Raw genomic sequence first — 12,121 nt, 5'->3', positions numbered from 1 at the left:
CTAATTTTTTGTATTTTTAGTAGAAACGGGGTTTCACAATGTTGACCAGGCTGGTCTTGAATTCCTGACTTCAGGCAGTCCACCCGCCTCAGCCTCCCAAAGTGCTTGGATTATAAGTGTGAGCCACTGTGCCTGGCCTATTGTAGTTTTTATACAATTGTGTGAATCAGGAATTTTAGAAGGTTGCTTAGGTGGGCATCACCTGGGGCTGCTAAGGCTGGAGAATCCACCTCCAGGAATATTTGTTTATTTGAAGATATGGAATTTTGGTGCTCCTTTACCTGGATATGGATAATCAGTTTCTTTCCTTGCAGTATCTCGTTCTCTAGGGCTTCTTCCTCTTCCTTAGGCATTTCACAACATGGTGGTATCATGGTAGTCATGCTTCTTATATGATGGCTGGTTTCCAAGAGGGAGCTTCGTAATAATGAGTTATACAAGAATGAGAGTTTCAACAGGCAGGAAGAGAGTTCTAGTCAGTTAGGCTGGTGCTTCTGCCTTATTGTATTTATCACAACAATTAGAGGGGGCTCATCTAGACTTGAGATGGTAGAGAGACACTCTGCCTCTTGATACAGTAGTGGCAAGATCATATTGCAAAAGAGCATATGGTTGGGAGTTGTGATTGTCAACACCTTTGGAAATGTGGCAGGCTGAACAGGGATGAAATTTCATTTTTCCCAAGTGGATAAACAGTTGGCTCAGTACAATTTATTGAACAGTCCATACTTTCCCATTCATCTGTAATGTCTGCTCTATTATAAATCATGTTTTTAAACAGAAGAGTTTATTTGTTTTGAATTCTCTGTGTCTAGGCCCGTGATTTGCAACTGGGGGCCATTTTGCAGAAGACATTTGGCAATGTCTAGAGAAATATTTGGTTGTCACAACAGGTGTGTGTTTTGTGTGTAGGGTGCTACTAAAAACCAGTGAGTAGAGGCCAGGAATGCTTTGCACTTAGCAGCATCCCCCAGAGCACAGGACAGCTCCCCACAACAAAGAACTATTCAGCCCCAAGTGTCAATAATGTGGAGCTTGAGAAACTATGGTCTCCGCCATCAGTATTACCCTATTAGGTTAGCCTTGATATCTGATAGGAGAAGTCACTTCCCTTTGTTTTTCTTTTTTAAGAATGTCTTATTTTTGGGCCTTTGCATTTCCATATAAATTTTAGAATCAGTTTATTATGTTTCTTACTTTTTTATAGTAATTCTATATCAGGTTTTTTTTTTTATTGTACTTTAGGTTCTGGGGTACATGTGCAGATCACACAGGATTGTTGTATAGGTACATACATGGCAAGGTGGTTTGCTGCTTCCATCCCCCTGTCACCTATGTCTGGCATTTCTCCCCATGTTATCCCTCCCCAACAACCCCACTCCCTGCTGTCCCTCCCCTAGCCCCCCCTCCAACAGACCCCAGTGTGTGATGCTCCCCTTCCTATGTCCATGTGTTCTTATTGTTCAACACCCACCTATGAGTGAGAACATGCGGTGTTTTGATTTTCTGTTCTTGGATCAGTTTGCTGAGAATGATGGTTTCCAGATTCATCCATGTCCCTACAAAGGACACAAACTCATCATTTTTTATGGCTGCATAGTATTCTGTGGTGTATATGTGGATATTTTCCTTGTCCAGTCTATCATCGATGGGCATTTGGATTGATTCCAAGTCTTTGCTATTGTAAACAGTGCCACAGTGAACATTCGTGTGCATGTGTCCTTATAATAGAACAATTTATAATCCTTTGGATATACACCCAGTAGAGGGATTGCTGGGTCAAATAAAATTTCTATTTCTAGGTCCTTGAGGAATCACCATACTGTCTTCCACAATGGTTGAACGAATTTACACTCCCACCAACAGTGTAAAAGTCTTCCTGTATCTCCACATCCTCTCCAGCATCTGTTGTCTCCAGATTTTTTAATGATCACCATTCTAATTGGCATGAGATGGTATCTCAGTGTGGTTTTGATTTGCATTTCTCTAATGACCAGTGATGATGAGCCTTTTTTCATGTTTGCTGGCCTCATATATGTCTTCTTTTGAAGCGTCTGTTCGTGTCCTTCGCCCACTTTTGGATGGGTTTGTTTGTTTTCTTGTAAATCTGTTTTAGTTCTTTGTAGATTCTGGATATTAGCCCCTTGTTAGATGGGTAGATTGCAAAAATTTTTTCCCATTCTGTTGGTTGCTGGTTCACTCTAATGATTGTTTCTTTTGCTGTGCAGAAGCTCTAGAGTTTAATTAGGTCCCATTTGTCTGTTTTGGCTTTTGTTACCAATGCTTTTCGTGTTTTAGTCATGAAGTCCTTGCCTATGCCTATGTCCTGGATAGTTTTGTCTAGGTTTTCTTCTAGGGTTTTTATGGTGTTAGATCTTATGTTTAAGTCTTTAATCCAACTGGAGTTAATTTTAGTGTAAGGTGTCAAAGAGTCGTCCAGTTTCTGCTTTCTGCACATGGCTAGCCAGTTTTCCCAACACCATTATTAAATAGGGAATCCTTTCCCCATTGACAAGCAAATTTGTTAATGTGTGCAGTGCACATCTCGTGGGAGAAAAGTAACTAGAAGCAGTGGCTTAGAGTCCCGGCTTATATAAGGTCTTCAACAAAGAGCAATAAATTTTAGAGAAGCATCAGGACACATGAAAGCAGATTAAGGCTTCCAAAGGCAGAAAGGTGTGGGAAGGTAAATTTATGGGGAAACTAATAAAGTCTGCTCAGATGCCTCTGGTGCAGTCTCTAAGCTGATAAATGTTGTAAAGGAGAATTTACATGCTGTTTTGAGGCAGGAAAGAGGGAAAGATAGAAAGACCTTTTGTCTTTGTGTTAATAATTGTCCTGCTTTTAAGAAAGCAGAGGAAAGACAGAGTACTTTTCTGTATTTGCTTCAAATGGTCTTTAGCTCCAAAGAATTATGTCAAAGAGGAGTATTTTGAGGTGACACATTCTGTTTCCTTCAATACTCGTTTGTGATTCTCAAACTTCCCTTGAACATTATAGACATTTTAAAATTCTTTATTTTTGCATTTGCTTTGAGATAACCTATTTAGTTATTTGGATAATTTTTTTCTATGAATAACATGGACAAGATTTTTAAGCTGTTATTTTGGCTTAAGTAAATAAAAAATCAAAATAAAAGTCAACAACCTACTGCCTTTTATATCAACATTAAGAACTAGAATTCTTACATTGCTTTTGCAGTACAACGTAATGCATTGTATCCTTTTCTAACAAGCCTACAGAAAAAGATTATCTGTGAAAAATATGTATTCAATTACCTTTCTCTTCTTTATCAGGTATGGTGTAGAGTAGTTTTAAAAAATTAAAATTTATGCAGACTTTTAGGTATTAATCCAAGGAGTGATACTGTTGATATACAGGAAGGCTAGGAACAGCAGAGAGTGTAGAAGTGCAGAATAAGGACTCTGCCACTTTCTAGCTCCTTCCGAGATGGGTTTCTAGACTGAAGCTCCAATCTCAGTGTGAAGTGCTAGATATTCAGTGGAAAAAAAGATTAATCTTTATCAGAAATAGTAATAAAAGTGAATATTAGGCCAAATGATTTTTGTGTTAATATATTTCTTCCTTAGCAAGTATTACTGAGGATTTCTCTGTAAATAATTTCTATATAGAGCTTACCATGTATAAATTTTGGCTGGAGTTAGGAGGCAGTAAGGATTTTAGCTGAGTGAAAAAAATGGCTTAGCCTAGCATATCATTAAGAACATCTTTGATCATGGACATCAATCACATGATGAGAGAACAAGATTTGTTTATTTAAAAATTTATCACATATTCCGTTCCTGTTTTGAATGAATATTATAAAGAAAGCCATGTTATTGTTGAGTACAATTAACCACGTGTAATAATTTGATTAAGTATGAGCTCATTTATTATCTGAATTTGTAACTATTGTATAAATTTTCAGGGACATAAAAGTGGAGACCATCATTAAAATATCTGAGTCTCCCACTGACTGCAGTAATAGAGAATTTCTTCTTGGGTTTTAGATTTCCTCCTTCTTCACCCCTGAAGCCATATCCAAAGAAGCTCCCATACCAAAAGGATGTTATTAAATTTCCAGAATGGAATGAACCCCCACCGGGCACTTCACAAGAGAACATCCCAGTGAGGCCAGTTGTGATGGTAAGTGCCATGACTGAAAGACCTGAGGGCTGGCAGCAGGGAGATTCATACATGAACTCCTAGGCTTTGTCTGTCTTTTTGTGGTCCTTTATGAATAATAGTTTGAAGGTAGTTTAAAACAAAATTATACCTGCCAGCAGCTGAGAGACCAGTAACACAGAAAGACTGGCTCTTGCAGTTTTTCAGTCTAGTATGTAAATTGTTATTGTACTGTATTGTTTAGGGCAGCAGTCCCCAACCTTTTTGGCACCAGGGATGGGTTTCGTGGAAGACAGTTTTTCCATGGACCAGGGCTGGTGGGATCGGGTGGGGGTGGTTTTGGGATGATTCAAGTACATTACATTTATTGTGTATTTTATTTCTATTTTGATTACATTGTAACATATAATGAGATTATTATACAACTCACCATAATGTAGAATCAGTGGGAGCCCTAAGCTTGTTTTCCTGCAACTAAATGGTCCCATCTGGGGATGATGGGAGACAGTGACAGATCATCAGGCATTAGATTCTCATAAGGAGCACACAACTTAGATTCCCTACATTCACGGTTAACAAAAGGGTTCACACTCCTGTGAGAATCTAAAGCTGTAGCTGATCTGACAGGTGGTGGAACTGAGGCATTATGTAAACAACAGAGAATAGCTGTAAATACAGATGAAGCTTCACTCACTTGCCAGGTGCTCACCTCCTGCTTTGCGGCCTAGTTCCTTATAGGCTATGGACCGATACCATCTGTGGACTGTGGGTTGGGGACCCTTGGGTCAGGGAATAATGACAAGAAAAAAAGCCTACATGTTCAGTAGATATGTGACCATCCATTTTTTTCCCCCTGAATTTTTTATTTTTATTTTTATTTTAAATATTATACTTTAGGTTCTGGGGTACATGTACCTACAAAGGACACAAATTCATCATTTTTTATGGATGCATAGTATTCCATGGTGTATATGTGGATATTTTCCTTGTCCAGTCTATCGTCGGTGGGCATTTGGGTTGGTTCCAGGTCTTTGCTATTGTAAACAGTGCTGCTATGAACATACATGTACATGTGTCTTTATAGTAGAATGCTTTGTAATCCTTTGGGTATATACCCAGTAATGGGATTGCTGGGTCAAATGTAATTTCTATTTCTGGGTCCTTGAGGAAGCGCCACACTATCTTCCGCAATGGTTGACCTAATTTACACTCCCACCAACAGTGTAAAAGTGTTCCTATTTCTCCACATCCTTTCCAGCATCTGTTGTCTCCAGATTTTTGAATGATCGCCATTCTAACTGGCATAAGGTGGTATCTCAATGTGGTTTTGATTTGCATTTCTCTAATGACCAGTGATGATGAACATTTTTTTCATATGTTTTTTGGCCTCATATATGTCTTCTTTTGAAAAGTGTCTGTTCATGTCCTTCGCCCACTTTTGGATGGGTTTGTTTGTTTTTTTCTTATAAATTTGTTTAAGTTCTTTGCAGATTCTGGATATTAGCCCTTTGTCAGATGGGTAGATTGCAAAAATCTTTTCCCATCCTGTTGGTTGCCAGTTCACTCTAATGATTGTTTCTTTGGCTGTACAGAAGCTGTTGAGCTTAATTAGGTCCCATTTGTCAATTTTAGCTTTTGTTGCCAATGCTTTTGGTGTTTTAGACATGAAGCCCTTGCCTATGCCTATGTCCTGAATGGTTTTGCCTAGGTTTTCTTCTAGGATTTTTATGGTGTTAGGTCTTATGTTTAAGGCTCTAATCCATCTGGAGTTAATTTTAGTGTAGAGTGTCAGGAAGGGGTCCAGTTTCTGCTTTCTGCACATGGCTAGCCAGTTTTCCCAACACCATTTATTAAACAGGGGATCTTTTCTCCATTGCTTGTTTTTGTCAGGTTTGTCAAAGAACAGGTGGTTGTAGATGTGTGGCGTTGCCTCCAGGTCCTCTGTTCTGTTCCATTGGTCTGTATATCTGTTTTAGTGCCAGTGCCATGCTGTTTTGATTACTGTAGCCTTGTAGTATAGTTTGAAATCAGGTAGCATGATGTCTCCAGCTTTGTTCTTTTTGCTTGGGATTGTCTTCGCTATGCGGGCTCTCTTTTGGTTCCATATGAAGTCTAAGGTGGTTTTTTCCAGTTTTGTGAAGAAGGTCATTGAAAGCTTGATGTGGATAGCGTTGAGTCTATAAATTTCTTTTGGCAGTATGGCCATTTCCACAATATTGATTCTTCCTAACCATGAGCATGAACGTTTTTCCATCTGTTTGTGTCCTCTTTTATTTCCTTGATCAGTGGTTTGTAGTTCTCCTTGAAAAGGTCCTTTACATCCTTTGTTAGTTGTATTCCTAGATATTTTATTCTCTCTGTAGCAATTGTGAATGGGAGTTTGCTCATGATTTGGCTCTCTGTTAGTCTTTTTTTGGTGTATAGAAATGCTTGTGATTTCTGCATATTGATTTTATATCCTGAGACTTTGCTGAAGTTGCTTATCAGTTTAAGGCAATTTTGGGCTGAGCTGATAGGGTCTCCTAAATATACAATCATGTCATCTGCAAATAGAGACAATTTGACTGCCTCTTTTCCTAATTGAATACCCTTCATTTTTTTTTTTTCTTGCCTAATTTCTCTGGTTAGAACCTCCAATACTATGTTGAATAGGAGTGGTGAGAGAGGGCATCCTTGTCTAGTGCTGGATTTCAAAGGTAATGTTCCCAGGTTTTGCCCATTCAGTATGACATTGGCTGTAGTTTTGTCATAAAAAGCTTTTATTGTTTTGAGATATGTTCCTTTGTTACCTAGTTTATTCAGAGTTTTTAGCATAAAGTGCTGTTGAATTTTGTTGAAGGCCTTCTCTGCATCTATTGAGATAATGATGTGGTTTTTGTCTTTGGTTCTGTTTATGTGGTGGATTACGTTTATAGACTAGTGTCTGTTGAACCAGGCTTGCATCCCTGGAATGAAGCCTACTTGTTCGTGATGGCTACGCTTTTTGATGTGTTGTTGCAATTGATTTGCCAGTATTTTATTGAAGATTTTTGCATCTATGTTTATCATGGATATTGGCCTGAAGTTTTCTTTTTTTGTTGAATCTCTGCGGGATTTTGGTGTCAGGATGATGTTGGTCTCATAAAATGATTTGGAAAGGATTCCCTCTTTTTGAATTGTTTGGAAGAGTTTCAGAAGGAATGTTGCCAGCTCCTCTTTGTACATCTAGTAGAATTCAGCTGTGAACCCATCTGGACCTGGACTTTTTTTGGTTGGTAGACTAATTGCTGCCCCGACTTCAGACTTTGTTATTCGTATATTCAAGGTTTCAACTTCTTCCTGGTTTAGGCTTGGGAGGGTGCAAGTGTCCAGGAATTTATCCATTTCTTCCAGGTTTCCTGGTTTATGTGCATAGAGTTGTTTGTAGTAATCTCTGATTGTAGTTTGTATTTCTGTGTTATCAGTGGTGATATCCCCTTTATTGTTTTTATTGCATCTATTTGATTCTTCTCCCTTTTCTTTTCTATTAATCTGGCCCCTCAAAGATTTTCAGTCTGTGGTTGGTTGAATCCACAGTTGCAGAACCCACAGATATAAAGGGTCAATTGTATATGGCAGCTGTTGCATGTTCAGATTGAGCAGATTTCTGTTAAAACTCCCTGTAATCCCCTTTTCTCGTATGTTCTATAATTTATTACCCTTCTTCTTTGTCTTTTCCTCCTAAACTTTGTTATTATTGCCAGTTGAGGGTAAGAAGGTTATGGCATGGAATATTGTAGAATGGCTCCTGACCAAATATATGAACAAAGGTAGATTATTCTAGTCTTGGAAAACAGAAGCTCATTGTAGAATTGACTGCCTCTTTTTTTCATATTTTTTCCTTAAAAAATATCCCCAGGAGAAGACTACCAAGATTGAGGTAATGCTTAAAAAACAAACAAACAAAAAAACAACAAAAAAAACTTCTCTTCCTTTTGCCATCTTCAGCTGTCCTTGTGGAGCCTCTTGCAGATGACTAAGATTTGGGGGCTGCTTTTGAACATTACACTTGTATTTTCTTACAAAAAAAGACAATTCTCAAAAGTAATACATTTTAATTTTATTTTCAACAATCACTCAATCTGTATAGTGTGTGAATTTACATATGTATTCCTTAATTTGGAATTAATAAAATTTTATTTCACTGCTATTTCACGGATTAGTTGAAATGTCCACAGGAAAAATTAGCTAGTTAATGCCATACTTATTGCCATAGCTCTTTTGTAATTCATGAATATTCATTTATAATGTGACCTAGTCTTAAGAATCATTCTTTACTTCTCTGAGATCTATGCAAAGAAAGTTAATTTATATTTCTAATTATTATTTTAAATCAAATTTCAAGTAACCAAATCAAAGACATTTCTCATAAAATCACACCACTTTATATTGAAATATTTATTCTCTCTCTTTCTACCCTTTCTCCCTTCCCTCCCTCTTGCATCCTCCCTCCATTAGAATTCTGAGATGTGGTACAAGCGTCACAGTATTGCTATTGGAGAGGTACCAGCTTGCCGTCTTGTTCACCGCAGACAACTAACAGAGGGCAATGTGGAAGAGATATGGAAGTCTATGACGTTATCATAGTATGTACATTTGATATTGAGAAATTTTAGAGATATTGTTTCCTGTTTTCCTACTTCCTCACTCTCTGCATACTTAATTTTCTGAAATTATGTATAAAAATCTCAACTTTGCATTATTTGCAGTTGTGCTTAGCAAACATAATTTAACTGAATTCTGGAGATTATCTCTTTCTATTTATTTAGTAGTTAAATTAGGAGTTTAAAAGTTCTTATGCTTTCTAGTAACACTGACATCTTAAGTGTAATAAAACACATAATAGAAAATGTGGTCTTTTAGTTATTGATATACTATATGTATAAAGTTGACAGTCATACAGCAAAATTTTCTTTCTCATGAAGATATGCTAATAGTCGTTTCTTAGTGGATAAGTTAGTTTTTGTGTTGTAGTATTTTTACTTACAAAATTACTTTCTTGTTATTTGGTGTGTTACTAAATCTGTGAAGCAAAATGTTAGTAGCAAAAGGATATTTTTTTACATTTGTTTTATTGTGCTATTTCTACCCTTTTTGCCTCATAAAGATTGGATAAAATTCATGAAAATAAAGCATTCTAAAGACTGATCTTTTGTAGTACCAGGTTTTTGAGTAAATGTAATCTTAAAGAAAGAACTAATTAACATAATTACTTATCTTTTAGTTTACAGAAGATTCTTGGCCTGGATTCCTTAGAAGAAGTTTTAGACATCAAACTTGTCAATTCAAAGTTCATCATCCATAATGTATATAGTGTTAGCAAGCAGGGAGTTGTTATTCTTGATGACAAGTCAAGTAAGTGCATAAGTATCATTTTGTTTCTTATTGACATAATATATTGGCTGCATAGGTCCGTCAGCTCCTATTTGACCTTTCCCTAAACCCTGAATAAGTTTGTTCCTTCATTACATATATCCTTTCTAATACCTTTTAACAAGTTGTTTGGATTAAGGGAATGTCATAGAATGAATATATAGGAATGAAAGCCTCAGCACAATCCATCCGGAAGCTAGTGTGTTGTTAGTCACCTTGGGCCTTAAGGGGTTCTGGGAAAAATCCCTGAGAAGTGATTACATTCAAGATGTAACTAAGAGCTTGAGTCAGTTTTCAGGTGGGTCCTGGGGTCTGATTGCACATAGAGTTCTCACTTAGGTTTTTGTTTTGTTGTCTTTGTGTTAGATTCTCTGGGATAGTCTTGGTTCTTTTTAATAAGATAGTTTTTTAAATGTTGATGTTGCTTTAATTTTTTTATATTTCCCACACTAGGCCAGTTTACAAATCAGAAAAAAAACAAAAAACAAAAAACAATAAAACCCAGGAAAAAAAAGAACCATATAACAGCCACCTAACCTGGTTTTTGATTTGTAAAAATGTGGTTAGGGCACCTATAGTGGGTCACAGTCCCCACACTAATTTTAAATCTTCCTGTGGATTTAAAGGATTAGACCGGATTTGGATGGGCTCATTGATTTGTTCTTCCTTTAGTGCAAACCCTTGATGCTGGGAATTGGCTGGAACTTGATGACCTTTGGATGTGGGAAGATGGCATAATACTTTTTGAGTTTTTAAAAATATGATTAAATTTAGGGCTAGAGGCTCCTGGGAAGCAGACAGAATGTAGCAGAATAGCCTGAGCAGTGGTGAGAGGGGAAGAGGTTTTTCTAGGCCACGTTTCCTGACAGGAGCAGAACCTATCTTCAAACCTCAAACACTTCTCCTCCTTTTATAGTCCCTGTGTGAGGAATGGAGAACAATGAAAGACAAACAAGTTTGTGATGACTTTATGAATTGTTAGATTATAAACAATATTTTATAACCAATATTTTATAAACAATTATAACAATATAAAATTAAGTTCCATAGAATCAGGGGGAGAGTATAGTCTTTGAAATACATTTAAAATTCTTCCACATTCTCTGAGTGCAGCAGATTAATACTTCTAGTTATCAGTTAGGTGACCAATCATCTTTCATTTTTAAGTAAGATCTTACGAGAGAAGAGAGCATTTAACAAGACTCTGGTTCACTAGATCTGACACAATTCAACAAGTATCTTTGCAGTTTTAGAGAAGTAGAGAAGATGAAGTGGAAGCCTGAGTGCTCGCCCACCTCATCAGATGTCTGTGGCAGGGCCTGGAGGGAAGAGATTCTGTACCAAATGGTTTAGCTGGGATTTTTTTTGTAGCAATGTTAGGTATCTATTATTTAAAGGTTGTCCTAATTCTAATAGCCTAACATTAATATGTCGTTTGAACTTTCTTGGCCTAAAGCATTCTGAAAATGGAAACATGTAAAATGATACTTACATTGGACCTACAGAATTACCCTTTTTAGGAGGCTCGTGGTGTTTGGCGAACTTGTTTCACAAATGTGTTTGATGACTAATATTTTTTCTTTTGTTTTTCTTTCTGTAATTCTTAAAATAATTGGTTTGTCTTTTGGTTTGTTTGGAGCAAACTATACATTTTTTTCTTTTCTACTGTAGCTTTAAAAGGTGCATTGTGTCCCTAGAGAAATTTGTAGGCATGACTTATGTAAGTGCATGTTATAACACTGCTGCCAAGGAAAGATTTTCATCTTTTAAATGTTCTAATTACATAAATTGATAATTAGCAGATATGGTTCATATTACCTGTGCAAGTAATACATTCTAATGCTACCGAGTATATATATTATTTCTTGAGCTGTATAGAATTGAATTAAAATCTTCTTTTTCTTTTTATTTTTCCTGCAGAAGAACTTCCTCATTGGGTGCTGTCAGCTATGAAGTGTTTGGCAAATTGTAAGTACTAATTATCTGCCAGTTTTGTGAAATTAACAGAAATTAGTTCCCTAAATTAGAAAAAATTTCTGCTCAATGGTCTGAACATTGATTTGACGCCTGTGAGACTGGCAGTTAATTATTTTGGGACTACTGTGCTTTTAGTGATAAATTTGTGACTTAGTGAAAGGACTGAATTCTAGAACAGTTTTGAAGGAGTTTAGTACTTCTACTTTCTAGTAGATTTACTCACACTATAGATAACATCCATACTAGTTCTAATTGCTTCATCAAAGGATGAAGGATGATTTGGAAGGAGAACAACTTGCATGCAGAGAAACGAGAAAGACTGTTGCAGTAATTTGGATGTTAGATGAGAAGGCTTGGATTAGGGTGGACCCTGTGAGGATTTTTATAGGCATATGAAATCCATTTTATAGGCATGTGATTTCCATATCATTGAATATCATAGGCACTGTGAAGGCCTATGGATATCAATGTTGTTATAATATCTCAGAAACACTACAGTCTTCTGGGAGTTTTCAGAAGGCTTAACCCAAAGAAGGGATTCTGATGATTAATGGCTTAACCCCAACAAGTAATTTTGGTGGAAAGAGTTCTAATTATTTTGGCTGACTGATAACAGTGGTATTTGATC

The 12,121-nt window shown here is 36.8% G+C and overlaps 1 protein-coding gene across 1 annotated transcript in view; it reads left to right on the top strand.

Moving 5' to 3' along the window:
* DEPDC1B (DEP domain containing 1B) overlaps positions 1 to 12,121 on the top strand; it is an 83,321-nt gene that overhangs the window by 24,189 nt on the left and 47,011 nt on the right. Inside the window, exons 2-5 of the mRNA XM_017499176.2 lie at positions 4,011 to 4,146; positions 8,602 to 8,729; positions 9,368 to 9,498; positions 11,437 to 11,484. Coding sequence (XP_017354665.1) covers positions 4,011 to 4,146; positions 8,602 to 8,729; positions 9,368 to 9,498; positions 11,437 to 11,484 — 443 coding nt within the window. The remainder of the gene's footprint in view (positions 1 to 4,010; positions 4,147 to 8,601; positions 8,730 to 9,367; positions 9,499 to 11,436; positions 11,485 to 12,121) is intronic.

This window comes from Cebus imitator, unplaced genomic scaffold (assembly GCF_001604975.1).
Source record: "Cebus imitator isolate Cc_AM_T3 unplaced genomic scaffold, Cebus_imitator-1.0 Scaffold255, whole genome shotgun sequence".
Lineage (NCBI taxonomy): Eukaryota > Metazoa > Chordata > Mammalia > Primates > Cebidae > Cebus > Cebus imitator.
The sequence above is the reverse complement of the archived record's forward strand: the minus strand, read 5'-3'. Positions and strand labels throughout refer to the sequence as shown.